Source organism: Hippoglossus hippoglossus, chromosome 18 (assembly GCF_009819705.1).
Source record: "Hippoglossus hippoglossus isolate fHipHip1 chromosome 18, fHipHip1.pri, whole genome shotgun sequence".
Classification (NCBI taxonomy): Eukaryota; Metazoa; Chordata; class Actinopteri; order Pleuronectiformes; family Pleuronectidae; genus Hippoglossus; species Hippoglossus hippoglossus.
The window spans coordinates 12,966,520-12,980,657 of record NC_047168.1 but is presented as its reverse complement, the minus strand read 5'-3'; the positions used below and the strand labels follow the sequence as shown (position 1 = coordinate 12,980,657).

At 47.0% G+C, this 14,138-nt stretch overlaps 2 protein-coding genes across 2 annotated transcripts; one reads left to right on the top strand and one right to left on the bottom strand.

The window, feature by feature from the left end:
* Window positions 1-3,858: 3,858 nt before the first annotated feature.
* On the bottom strand, window positions 3,859-6,263 carry wdr55 (WD repeat domain 55). The gene is made up of 4 exons (XM_034568899.1): window positions 5,660-6,263; window positions 5,428-5,534; window positions 4,885-5,154; window positions 3,859-4,668 (listed from the first exon to the last, which is right to left on the bottom strand). Exons 1-4 carry the CDS (start codon window positions 6,203-6,205, stop codon window positions 4,335-4,337), a joined length of 1,257 nt encoding a protein of 418 aa, XP_034424790.1. The 5' UTR covers window positions 6,206-6,263; the 3' UTR covers window positions 3,859-4,334.
* A 161-nt stretch (window positions 6,264-6,424) lies between these two features.
* On the top strand, window positions 6,425-13,404 carry LOC117751829 (coiled-coil domain-containing protein 171-like). The gene is made up of 22 exons (XM_034568786.1): window positions 6,425-6,535; window positions 7,032-7,204; window positions 7,400-7,628; window positions 7,736-7,886; window positions 7,972-8,141; window positions 8,222-8,368; window positions 8,542-8,634; window positions 8,737-8,897; window positions 8,999-9,137; window positions 9,410-9,634; window positions 9,709-9,798; window positions 9,877-10,035; window positions 10,327-10,494; window positions 10,568-10,723; window positions 11,077-11,569; window positions 11,669-11,791; window positions 11,883-12,004; window positions 12,129-12,269; window positions 12,348-12,527; window positions 12,687-12,832; window positions 13,077-13,131; window positions 13,207-13,404. Exons 2-22 carry the CDS (start codon window positions 7,062-7,064, stop codon window positions 13,396-13,398), a joined length of 3,483 nt encoding a protein of 1,160 aa, XP_034424677.1. The 5' UTR covers window positions 6,425-6,535; window positions 7,032-7,061; the 3' UTR covers window positions 13,399-13,404.
* Window positions 13,405-14,138: the final 734 nt, after the last annotated feature.

The window sequence follows — 14,138 nt, the reverse complement described above, 5'->3', positions numbered from 1 at the left end:
TTGTTTGTTTTCTCCTCCTGTTCTTTCTCGTCTCTCTTCGTCGTCATTGCTTGAGTTTCAGTCGTCATCATGTCTTTCTTTCCTTCTACACCTTCATCTTGTTTTCTTTTCTCCTCTTCCTTTCTTTTCACTCCTTGTCTCTCAGACGACTTCACCTCTGCTGTTTTCTCATCCGGCGTCTTCTCTTTTCTTATCTCCTCCTCTTCTTCTCTCCTCCTCTTAACTCCTCGACTCTCTGCTGCACTCTTCTCCTCCTCCTGTTCTCTCCGTTCTCTGTCATTTCTGGACACTTGTGTCTCAGAGTTTTTGGCTTTCTTACCAGCTGCAGAAAAACAACAGAGAATTTATCAGATAATTATTGATTATTAGCATGAGGGAATTGGCGTCTGGGTCTGGATATATTCTTTATATACAATCATTAATCGTCTTGTTGTCTAGTTATATATAAGCAAAGTTGTGTTTGTTACCTGCAGGTGTCGCTGCAGGACTGTCAGATGTTCTCTTTCTGAGCTGCTCTGCAACGACCTGGAAAACCAAACACATCAAAAATCAGGCTCCGCCCACACTGAAACATTTTAGTTTTAAAACTCATCACTGTTGCTATGGTGACACCCAGCTGACTATTTCAGCCTCTCAATCAGAGACTTGTGTAAACGTCACTGGTCTCGTTTTAGTTTGAAGACTCCAGGGTTGTGTTTTGAGTCTGGACGAACAGAAAAAGCAACTTATATAAATGCTGACGCAGACGCCCTCTTCCTGATCCTTTACAAACCTCTCTCTTGTTTATTTATTGGTCGGTGTTTGTACCTTGGGCTCAGCTTTTCTGCTCCTGGTCATAGTGGGACTTGTCGCCTCTGTTTTATCTTTGTTGTCTGTCGCTGTGGTCAGAGCTTTGACGACACTCTGAGTTTTTTTCTCGGCTGTAACTTTGCTCGGAGTCGTCGTAGAGATTTTTGTTTTCACCACGTTTGCTGTCGTCTAAGGAAACAAAAAAAGATACGCAACATGTAGTTATTTACTCTCAAAAGGAAAGTTTGATTAAAGGTTTAGTTGTAGTTAAATCCTCAAATAATTACATTATTATACATGAATGGCTGTTTTTTAAAGTTACATAGTGTTGCTTTAATTCAGGTTCATGTTGAACACTTGCCTCCTTTCCATCTCTTGCAGTATTTTTTATTCTGCTGCCCCCTGCTGGTGGATCTCTGCTTGTTGTCACCTCTGACTCGACCTTCCTGCTTCTCGTCGTCACTGAGGAATCTGTCGACGTCTTCTCAGGAGTCTGTGTGGACTCGACCGTTTTCTCTGGAGGGGATCTTGATGAGGCTCGTGTAGGAACCGTTTCTGTTTGACTTGAAGCTTTGATCGGAGAAGCTCTAACTTTACTGTCGACCTTCGCAGCGACGGGTTTACTCTGAGATGATCCGACGGACGAACTTTTAACTTTGTCCTGTGTGGTTTTCACTGCAGACGTCGATTTAGCAGGTGTCGTCTGCGCGTTGGTTTTTACTGGTATCTGTAAAATCAACAGAGCGTATAAAAAGATTAAAAAAGATTAAACCAGGAATCAATGACTGAATATGAAGAGGATCAGTGAGTATATAAAGATATGAGATAAAATAAGACATGAACTTAGACACATTAACATCAGAGGGTGAGAGACACTCACTTTGACTTTACTCCCGATGTTGGGTGTGTTCTGGATTTCCCACATTCCCTCAGCGAAGCCTTTGATGCGAACGCCGCTGCCGTACTTTTTCTTGTTCCCGACGTAAGGAACGACATTCTCTACGGGGAGACTTCCTCTGAGGGGGGGGGGGGGGGGTGGGGGGGGGGGGTAGACATGGACAACCAGACTCAGTCGGTGCTGTCGATTTGTTCTTATGTGTAAATGATGAAACTGTGTGTACATACATCTGATGAGTCCCGAAGAAGAAGACCGGGATTCGCTTCTTGTATCCCTTGTCAGACTTGCAGACCTGAATATACACACATTAAATTAAATATATTAACAACAAACGATCGATTGCCGTTCTTTGTATTTTCAGTGTGTGTGCGTTGTGATTCGTCCGTACCCTGGCGGGCCAATGAGGGAAGCCCTTCATCTTGCCGAACACCAGGTCTCCTGGTTTGAAGCTGTCATTGTGTTTCCCTGGCATCTTGCTGTTTCAGAGGGAATCGAACCAGCAGCCTGTGGACGACTTGGTGTGTGTCTGACGCTCGGCTGAAAACAGAGCAGACATTAAGAGGTTTAACTCACATGATTACTCTCAACGTCTGTGTTTATTCTTCTCATCACAACTGAAGGTTAAAAACTTTCTTACAATCACATCATAGCTCTGTAATAAAAAGTTTTGCACTGAGTTAACTTGGTGCAAATTATTTCCTTTTGCTGTAACATAGTTTAATACACAATAGATTAAAGTTGGGCTGTTGTTTTTCTGTCAAAATAAAAGTTATTTATCTTGGTGTTCCGGTTGTTTGCTGGGCTGTGACGTCACACTTCGTTAAATCCGCACTTTCGTTTTTAGCTGCACGTTCACCCACTGTTTACAAATACAGGCACGTTAGCACAGAGGCTAACTCGGCTAGCCGCAGTTAGCTCCAACAGGAGGCTTCGAATCTCAGCGCCGCGTCAGTTGCGTCATTTTGTTCGTTAAACAGGAAATAAACACGCAAACTCACCGGAAACCGAGCGACGGTCGCGTGAGATCAGAGAAGTGTTTCCTCCCTGCAACATTTAGCTTCTTTCTACTTAGCTACGACCCACGATCGGCCGCCATGTTGGAGGAAATGCTCCTGTCACGTGATCTGCACTGCGTTCCCGCAAGTGGTTGGAGCGGACCAATCAGAGAGGAGAGAGGGGGCGGCTCGACTGTACCATGTTGAGGAAAAACTGAGGGATGGAGGGATCTCAGAATAACAATTTATTTATTGTTCAACCAACTTAAAATGAAAATTTCAAGGCGGCTCACAAACGCATTAAATCTGTGAACAGTCAGAGGAACATGGTCAATATTAGTCGATTAACAGTAGATTTTCATATTAATTTGTTTTGTCGTAAAGTTTTGTTTAATCAAATAGCTTATTTTTTTCCCCGTCTTTTAATTAAGAAAATTTTAAGCAAAGCTTCGATCAACTATTATTTTCATTATCAGTACAACTGATAATTATTAAATTACTCAAATATAACATATCAGAAAATGTTGAAAACTGTCATCAATAACCCAAACATACATACAATATAATACATACAATACATAAAATAGTTTTATCAAATATTTTTAAGGCACAATAAACCACTATTGAGGGATTTATTTTTTCTTTCAATCCAGGAAGCTTTTGAGATTTAAATGTTATCAGTAACTTTACCTCTTTAAATCAGATCAAACTCTCTGAACTGTGCAATATTAATTTCTGTCAGTGCAATTCAATGGTTTATGTGCAATCCATATCACTGTACATGTACTGTACTGTTTACACTGTGTATATCAGTTTTTATTCCATCTATATTTTGTATACTCCTTATACTTATAAGTGTTACTTTACTTCCCTTGCTGCTGTAATACTGCAACTTTCCTCATTGTGCGACTAATAAAGGATTATATTGTCTCTTCTTCAATAAAGTTTCACAATCACAAAGTCTATATTAAGACTAAGACCTAAAACATTGAATTTGATGTATAATGGATTAAATAAAAAAACATTTTCATTATGCAAACTTTGAAGGTAGTTTCACGTGTATGCAATTTATTTCCTGAAATGAGCAGTTTAGTATAAACCTGTGAAAATACAGGACGAATACTTTTATATGATCGTTTTTAAATAAACTTTCCTCACCCAGTTGAGTTCATTTAAACAATGTATCAAGAAAACATAATAACAATCAGATGAATTAACTTACTTATAAATTAACTCACTCAGGAGCATTTAAAAAAAAACTTTTATTGGATGTGAGGCAGGGTTTATGCCCCATATTGCTGCCAGCTGCCAGGGGGATGCGTTGGCTTCACATTTTGGAGATCCAACCTCCATCTTTATTTACAGTCTGTGGTCTGAGGTATGAAACCCAGCCTTTAAATGAATAATCTGATCATTGTTCACTGTTCATCACACCACATTTGAGTTTCTACCCTCACGTTTCCATTCACAAACACAAACACAGATGGTTTGTTTCAAAGTCAAAGACCTTTCACTGAGACTTCTGGGACTTGAAGTTCAGAACCTACTAACGTTTGCCACAATGAAACATCCATGATGAAGTTCATGATTCAGACATTGTGAGGCAGACAAACTGTCCAAAGGCACATTCATGACAAACTCAATGTAGCTTTTTAATCGCTGCCACTGTCACTATCGCTATCATCCGCCTCTTCCTCCTCTTCTTCCTCCTTCTTCTCTGTTTCCTCTACAAGTCCTGAGAAGAAGTCGTTGTCTCCGTGGGCTTTCTTAGTGAGAGACTTCATTCGTCCGTCCTTCTTCTTCCTCTTGCGGTATTCTTTGACGGTCGTGTTGGGTAAAGTGGAAATGTCCCAGAACTTGATGAGCTGGTCGTGACCGCTGCTCACCAGGAAGCGGGAGTCGTGGGACGTGGCAAGTTCTTCAATGGGTTCACCGACGTGCTGCCCGATGCAGCCGATGACCCGGTTAGGAAGGAGGTTGATGGCTCTGATGGAGAACAGACACAACGTTGCTATGTTAGTACTTTATGGCCAATGAATTGTTGACCATGAGGTATAAAGGTCAAAAGAAATACTGGAGGGTGGAAACAGCCTCTAAATGTTAATAACCAATGTTACAGTTTCGAAGACAAGAAGTAGGAGGTTGAGCGTATTGCACCCTGGACATAAGCTTTCAAACACAGGCAATCATAGCCCAACTCACCGGATGTACCCGTCCATGGAGGCGGTGCACATGATGTTGTCGTTGATGGGGACGATGCAGTCCACCGACTCGGCCTTGAGAGCGAAGCGGTCGCTGGTGGCCCCGAAGCCGTTCCAGTTGAAGATGTAGATGGTCCCCTCGCTGGAGCCGCAAGCCACCTTCTTCCCCCGCTTCATCAGGGCCAGCGAGGTCAGATCGCCGCTCTGGTACTCCGACAGCAGTTCAAAGCGCCGCCTCTTGAGGTGGAAGACGCCCATGGTACCGTCACCACTGGATCACATCACAGGGGATCAAAGTAGCAGGAAGGGTTTTTTAAGAGTTGATTTTGAGTTTGTCCAGAGACTGACTTCTATAGTAACAACCTCTGCTGGTCAATACACACAATACAGGTTTCAGACACTTCTGCATTGGCTTCACTTTCTGGAACCAGTCTACGAACATATATGTAAACAGTCTTTGGATAAAACAGGCAAAAACACTGGTCTGGTCCTTTAACTGTAAATAACAGTCACAGTAAACAAGGTTCTGTCTGACGGTTGTTACCTGGTGGTGAGCAGGATTCTCTTGGCCTGGTCCACAGCGATGTCACTGATGTAATCGTCGTGTTGTTTCAGATCCATGAACGCCTCCCCTTTCCTCATGTCCCACACCTTCACAAACAAACAACAACCACAAGGTTCCAGCTCAGAGGTGCAAAGGCTACTATCACACATGTTGAAAGACCAATGGATACATCTGTATTTCAGATTAGTAAATGTAAAGAATCTTTCCGGACCTTCAGGGTTCCTCCATCGTCTCCGGTCGCCAGGATGTTTTCGTCCACCAGCTGCAGACAGTTGATGGGAGAACCGTGGGCCCCTCGGATCCTGGACACCAGCTGCCCCCGCTCCACGTCCATCAGGTGCACGGCCTTGTCCCGGGACACGCTGTAGAGCTTCAGTCCATCCGCGGTGAAGCGAACCTGGCGACAGGACTTCATGTGATGCCCCGAGGACCACAGCTCCCGGTTCTCCCCCTCCGTGCACGAGTACGAATAGGCGTACAAGTCCCCGTCCACGTCCCCGCACACCAGCAGGTCCCGAGTAGGGTGCAGCGCCACCGTGTTGGCAATCGCCTCCAGGCGGATGTCCTCCGGGGTGTCCAGGATCCTCGGGACCGGCGGCTCGCCTCCGTCCTCGTCCTCATCGGAGCCCGGGTCCGGGCCCTGAGCTGCGGGCTCACAGTCTGAGGATTCTGGCTCACTGGAAGTCTCTGGAGCTTCTGTTTTGTCCGTTTCTGTCGCTGCGGAGCCCGTTTCAACGTGTTCCGCGGGCGCCGCCATGTTGTTTGGGTTCTTCTTCTTCTTCGAATTTGGTTTGGAAGACTCGACGCTGCGATGGCGTGTTGCTGCCCTCTACCGTTTGTAATAAATACTTTAATTGGCTCCCCTGGAAGAATTTTTTTTTTTTTATAGTAATAATAATTACAGTACTACTATTAAAAGTATATAAATATCTGTGTGTATATATACTTACAGTCAATGCTTTGTTTTGTTCACTAAATGGACGATCCCCATTGGCCAGACATCCAGCCAATCAAAACGTCTTGCGGAAATGACGTATGGACGCTAAAGATGGCGTCAGTTTCAAACCGCTCCGGACCGAATGTTATTGTAAGTGTTTCTAAAAGTTTACTACACATTATTTACGTGTTTTATTGCTTATGCTCAGATTCGATTAAATTATATGAACAGTCATGATTTTGTTAAAGTCGATTTGGAGGAAAAACAAGATGTTAGTGTTGAATAATGAGGGAGAAAAGCGTCTTTGTATTTCCTATGCAAACATGACTCCATTCACAAAATGTCAGATTTCTAAAGTGTTTCCAGACCCACAACAATTTAGATAAGTTTGAACAAATGTGAACACAAAAGATTCAACGCCTCGACTGTCTGTTGAATTCGGCAGAGACACGATCCGTCAAACAGCATCTCTGACAATCTTAAAGTGAACATTAAAAAGGTCGGTTTGTCAACTGAGATCGTTTCCGCTTCAGTGCATCTGCTGCCCGGACAACCGACTCCCCAGCCACCGACACGCCCTCCTGCGTCCCTGCGGTCTGTCCCCTCGCAGAAAACAACAACAACTGTTCATTCATTTGTTTTCCAGGCTCACTGATCTCTGCCAAAAGAAGCGGAGATGCAGACCGGACCAGCGGAGAGGAGGAGACAGGCTGGCCGGGGCCGGCGAGGGGAGAGCGGCCACAGCCGAGCAGAGCCGCGGGGGGACCAGCCGGTGGTCCCGGTCACATGTGCCAGGAGGTCCGGGGAGGAGGTGGTGAGGTGCGGACTGAGAATTTACATTTTTATAAAAGTTCTAATCTCTTTTGTACTATTAGGTGTGTCCAAGTATTATCATATGAATTTATCCATATTATTATTGTTATTATTAACTGCATAATTCAATATCCAGCGAGGGATTAGATGGATGAATAGACAGATCTATGAATCCACACTGAACTTCTCATTTGTCTCCAGGCCGAAAGAAATCATCACCGACATGAAACAGAGAGACAAACAGACAGGAGGAGGAGAGGAGTCGGAGGATGAGGATGAGGAGCGAAGGAGAGGAAGAAGGAGGGTTGTCAGGGGTAGGAGGGCAGCGTCGGAGGGGCGTGAGTGGAGCGAGGAGACGGGGAGGCTGAGGTGGAGGATCAACGAGCTGGAGAAGGAGAAACTGGAGCTGACATCCACCCACAACCAGGAGGTGAGAAACTGAGGAGAGAACATTCAACAAAATCTGACCCCAATGCTTCAAGGGTTCGACTGTAGTCATGGTAATGACATGGTAAATGATTGTGTGTGTGTCTCCAGCTGTGTAAGCTGCAGGCGGCGTTAACTCGGTTCAGGTCATCAGTGGAGCGAGGTGAAGCTCAGAGGGTGGAGCTTCAGTATCAGCTGACTGTGAGTCAGAGAGACGCCGAGCGAGTGGCCGAGCTCAGCAGAGACAAACACAGTCTCACAGGTACGTGAATCAAACGCACCCTCGAGACACAGTCATGGGTGAACACAGTGATACCAGTGTGTGGGTGTGTGTGTTTCTGTCTCAGAGCGAGCAGCAGAGCTCCATCAGACGGTGCACGATCTACAGAAAGCTCTGGACATCACCCGACAGGCTCGAGAGGAGGACCAGCATGCTTTGCAGCAGGAGGTCGAGGAACGAGATAAAATGATTCAAAGTTTCAGCTCCGAGAACCAACAACTGCGACAACTACTGCAGGTCACACACACACAGAGACACAGAGATATGCTCACACACACAGACAAACACACTCACGCTCTCCCTCTACTCATCTTCAGGAGCAGGAGGAGGCTCTGCAGGAGTCAGAGACGAGGATAGCAGAGGTGAAGGAGGATGGAGAGAAGGAGGCCGAGGTGAACAGACGACAAGCCGGGGAACTGAAATACCTGATGGAGAGAGAGGAGAGGAGCAGGAGGGAGAAGGAGGTCTGATTATTTCCAGTCTCACGTTGTTAATGAAAGAGATGACAAATTCATGGATTTGCACCAGTTCTTCTCTGACCCATGTTCTGTCCTTTCACCAAGTTTACTGGGAACAGGACTGAAAACAGAACCTCCTGAAGTCATGACATGTTCACCTGTGTGTCGTTTCTCTGCAGGCGTCGGATCAGAGGGTGAGGTCTCTGGAGTCGAACATCGAGGCGGAGCGAGCGGCTCACCTGGAGTCAAAGTTCAACTCTGAGCTCATCCAGGTGATTTTCACTTCATCACACTGAACAAAAATTAAAACCCATTAAGATGCGTTAAATAAGCTCTGTGAGGTAAAATCTGTCTGTGATCATATGACCTGGCAGCTGCGGGTGCGAGACCTGGAGGCGGTAGTGGCGGTGGAGAGGTCTGGCCAGCAGGAGGCGCAGTCCAGCCTGGAGATGCTAAGGACTCAGTTCAGAGAGGTCGAGAGAGCCTACAGCCTGGAGAGAGAGAGGAGCAGCAGCACTGAGCAGCTTCTGGAGCGGTGAGGTCACAACGTAAACCACACAACGTTAAAACATGTTTTATAACCGTGCGTTATAGTGTTGTTAACGCGCGCGCGCGTGTGTGTGTGTGTGTGTGAAGGTTGCAGGCGGAGTACGATCAGTGTAAGTCTGACCTCACCGTTGCTCTGGAAACGGAGAGGATGATGACCTCTGACCTCACAGAGAAGCTGGAGGAGGAAAAGAAACGACACAGTGACATACGCTCACTGCTGGAACAGGTAACACACACACACACACACACACACACACACACACACACACTTTATTCCCTATGATCTAGTTAAAATAAATCCACATAATTTCATTTCAGTTTGATTCACCTTGATTTAGTTTATCTGTAAAGTTTTGATAAGAGTTTTGGTGAATTGACCCTTTAACCTCCGTGTGTGTGTGTGTGTGTGTGTGTGTGTGTGTGTGTGTGTGTGTGTGTGTGTGTGTGTGTGTGTGTGTGTGTGTGTGTGTGTGTGTGTGTGTGTGTGTGTGTGTTCAGGCAGTGAAGACTCAGTCTGACACTGAGGAGTCTCAAATGAACTTTGTGCAGAAGATCGGAGAGACACTCCACCAACACATCAACACAGGTGAACACACACAGGTCACAGGCTGCAGTTCCCCTGCAATGCATGATGGGAAACCGAGTCCTTCTGCTGAGCTGCTTCAGCTGCTGAAGACGACGCTCGTCACATCTCAGCTCGGACTGGAGGAGACGGAGAAACAGGTGAACTTTCTGCTCCTGACGAGTTTCCTCATTTTCTTCTCAAGTTTTTAAATAAAGTTGTTTTTCTCTGGCAGGTCCAGGATCTACTTCTAATGAACGAAAGGCTGCGGGAGGAGAACCACACCCTGCAACAGCTGAGCTCAGATCAGAGCAGACAGATCCAGGTCAGTGTCCGATTACCAAACCAGATTTTACTTTAAATTATTTTATGACGGCTCTGTGGTCTGACTCTTTTGCTTCAGGTGTCGGTCAAACTGGAGGAGGAGGTGACTCGTCTTCGCCAGGAGAGCTCTGATTGGTCAACGCAGAGCCGCGGTCTGCAGGCCGAGCTGCAGAGAGAGAGAGAAGAGAGGGCGGCTGAGATCCAGAAGATGACGAACAACTACGAGAACGAGTCAAAGGTCGTGAGATTTTTTATTTAGCTGTTTTTAACTCTTCTCTCTGCTCTTTACCTGTTAAATACAGTAATTGATTGTCTTCATATACAGTCGCTTCTCATCTTTTTATACAGTCACTGATCATACTCTTTTTCTCTCTTTCTCTCTTTCTCTCTTTCTCTCTTTCTTTCTTTCGCTCTTTCTCTTCACTGTCTCGTCTCTCGACATCATAACTTTGTTAAGTTGAAAGTATTAAATTACCCTGATGAAGACGCTGAGTTAATCTCGTAAACGTTGTCTCTCTCTGTGTCTCAGGCTCGTCTGTCCTTCCTTCACTGTCTCTACCAGCGCCTCCTGGCCGGCTGCATCCTCCTCACTCAGCCCCACTGCATCCTGGGTAATTTCACCTGGACAGAGCTGTGTGATGTCATCAGCGAGCAGGTGGACCGGCTGAGCTCGGACCTCCACAAGGCCAACGACAAGGTGAGTGTCAGAACAGGAAGTTCTAACATCCATGTTGGGTTAGTTTTTACCTGTCACCGTTGTACTTTTGCAGATCGACCGCCTAAAGAGCGCTTGCGAGAAGAAGAGCGTGTGCATACGTGAGCTGCAGCGCCATCAGCAGCGCGCGTTGTCTCGTCTGGAGGAGGGCGTGAGGAGGAGGGAGGAGGCCTGGAGCAACCAGCTGACGCAGCTGCAGAACGAGCTGCAGGTAACAGACGACTGACTCCCCCGCAGCGACAGCGACGCTCAGAGCTGAGTCAGCAGAACTAAGTTTTCACTCTATCGTCCCTTCAGTTAGTTTCAGACTCTGAATCATCACTTATTGTCCCCATGAGGACGAACTCACTTCACAGCAGCAGATCAGACTCTGTCAGATGATGAAACATCAGAGACGTCCTGATGAACTGAATTATTTAATATTTCAGTCATTTATTCAAGTCTCAATGTTCTAATGTTTGTAGAATCAAACATTATCATTATCATTGTTTTTGTTGTTGTCGTCATTATCGTTGTCATTTCATTTTAAGGTCGAGCACCAACATCTTCATCTTTCTCTCTCAGGTGAGTCGCTCTCAGTGCGACTCTCTACGTGATCACGTCTCCTCTTTCGAGCTCCACCGCTCCTCCCTGACCTCTGACCTCGCTCGGCTCCGGAGTCTCCTCTCTAAAAGCCGCAGGGAGTCGGCCTCCCTCCTGTCGGCCTGCACCCTGCTGGCCGGGGCCTTGAAACACACCCACCACCACCTGCGGACGCTCTGTGAGCAGAAACGCCTCCTGTGCAGACGCCTGGCGGAGAGGGAGGTGCTAGAAGAGGAGGTGAGGAGGCTGGCCAACGCTCTGGGCGACGAGGAAGACGACGAGGAGGAGAGGAGAGGGAGGATGGCGGTGAGGAGGTGGAGGAGGAGCGTGTGGGCGGTGTTGGCAGTGAGGAGGTGGTGCACACTGGCTAAAAAGACAACGGTGTTATTGCGGGTGGAGAGAGGAGGCGGGGCTCCGGCAGTTTGTGTCTGTGGAGAGACGGCTACGGCAACACTGAAGGTTCAAAACAAACCAGGTGCAGGTTGATGACGAGTTCATGAAAAGAGTTGAAACTGTCATGGGAGACGATTTCAGTCGAAACTTTTTCCAAACTCTTTGTTTACTTGTGTCTTAGATGATGACGATGGTGGTGATGAAGGTCGTGAAGGCGTGTGCGCTCGGTGGCTTCGCTCTAAAGGCCTCTCCTCCACCATCATATCCTGCATGGCCGACCTGCAGGGGGCGCTTGCACACGCTGGTAACTTCAGCCACACACTGTATGGGTCAATCACTGGGTCAGTTTGTTTGAGGTGGTCAGTGACGACGGAGGTGTCTTTCTCACTCTCCAGACTCCGCCCCCCCAAAGGTGATGTCTGCAGCACATTCGGGTTTGTCCCGCCTCCTGGATCACCTCCTCAACCAATCGGACACAGTGTCCTGCAGATTGACACCCCCGCAGCTGAACTTGAAGGTCCCTGAATAAGAAAATGTTATTATTGATTACAATATGTTTTGGAAATGGAGTTCCACAGGACTCCACTCTCTGTCCTTTATAAATGAATAACCTTTGATCTCTGCATGTGTCCTCCCATCAGGCCCTGGTGTCCACCCTCCAGCAGCACTTCCTGCTCTTCAGCCAACGGCTGCACTCGGCCGAGGTGGAGAGGCGGAGTCTGAGGCTGGAGGCGGCCAATCTGAAGAGAGGACGGCGACGGGAGGGAGACACCTGCCAGACGGTGAGGCTGCACACACACTCAAACACCCACACACACACACACGTTCTGTCGATCCTAAGGCTGTGTGTGTGTGTGCAGGTCCCGGCTGAGCGTTTCCACAGCGTGTGTGTGGAGCTCCGTGAGGCTCTGACCAGAGAGCGGGAGGCTCAGTCGTTGATCCAGGAACAAACTGACCGGCTTCACACGCTGCAGCTGCAAGTGGACGCACACACCCGCGAGCAAAGCGACGCACAACACACTCTGAGCCACACCACACAGGTATGTCCATAGACACCTGACGCACCAGATGAGTCTGAACCAGGAAGAGCGATTACGCCTGTGTCGTCGTTTCTTCTTCATGTGTTGTACGTAAGTAGTGAAGTTTGTCATTACAACAGTTCATTATTTACTGCTGGTGAATTCCTCGTCTCTCTTCAGGTTCTGTTCGAGGCTCAGCAGGAGGTGAGTCGGAAGGAGCGCTCGCTGAGAATTCTGGGTAAACACCTGTCAAGTGTTCAGAGTGAGAGGAAGCAGCTGGAGGAGAGACTGCAGCGAGCTGAGGACGAGCTGAGGGACGCCACCAGGTAAACACACGTTGGCTCTAAAGATTACATACTGCAGCCAGCCACCAGGGGGGCGTTCTAGAGGATTTGGCTTCACTTTTTGGAGCTGTCATGTCATCCGTCTTTATTATGCACATGTTCTAGAATCAGGTGTAAATCTTTTCACTGGAATTCATTTAGGACTAACTCGTCAGCGCCCCCTTGGGGAAATGCAGGCGCTCTCGTTTGACTGTGTTTGTTCTTCGTGTGATTAATCTCTTCGCAGACATAAAGATGAACTGATCAGCGACATGAAGGCTGCAGAGATGAGCGACAAAAAGGTCAACACACAGACACACTCAAACACTCACACACTCACAGCCTCCTATAATAATATCTCTGTGACCGTGTTTCAGGTGACGGCGTTTCCTGATGAAACCTCCCTGTTCACTGGGCAGGAGGCGGAGTCTAAACCATCAGGCCCCTCCCACCACAACCAGGCACCCTCCTCCTCCCCCCTCACCAAACCCCCAGAGGCCAAAATGAAGGAGAAGAAAACCACGAAGAAGAAGAACAGAGGACACGTGAAGAGCGGCAGGAGGAAATAGACTGTGTGCGAACTGTTCACCCCCCCCCCCCCCCCCCCCAGTCCTGGAGGTCCTTGAACACTTGACAGTTGAAAGTTTCAAACTCTTTGAGCTGAAGCTTTGGAAAGTTACGGAACACTTTGGATATCGTGCGTTTGGGTCCTGCAAAAATGTGAAGTGTAAACATTCAGACAATTAAAACTTTATTTATATGATTTTTTTTAGAAACAAAAGCATTTTTCAATATGATTTTGTTTTTTTAACTTTTTTCTTTCACCGCAAATGCACCATATGGTCGTCTGACGTCTGTCACCAACCAGCTGTGTGTGTGTGTGTGTGTGTGTGTGTGTGTGTGTGTGTGTGTGTGTGTGTGTGTGTGTGTGTGTGTGTGTGTGTGTGTGTGTGTGTGTGTGTGTGAGTGTGTGTGTGTGAGTGAGTGAGTGAGAGAGAGAGAGACCAACCAAAGAATCTGGAAACGTTGACGAGCAAAAGTAAGAAAAGTTTAAACCAGAAGAAAACACTTTTATTTCTGCTGCATCAGCATGACGACCCTGCGTGTGTGTAGTCCTCAGGCTTTGCCTCTGAATTTCTATTAATGTGCATATACAGAAAAACATCCTCACGCTCACACACCCTCAGGCTGTGTGTGTGTGTGTGTGTGTGTGTGTGTGTGTGTGTGTGTGTGTGTGTGTGTGTGTGTGTGTGTGTGTGTGTGTGTGTGTGTGTGTGTGTGTGTGTGTGTGTGTGTGTGGAAACGTCAT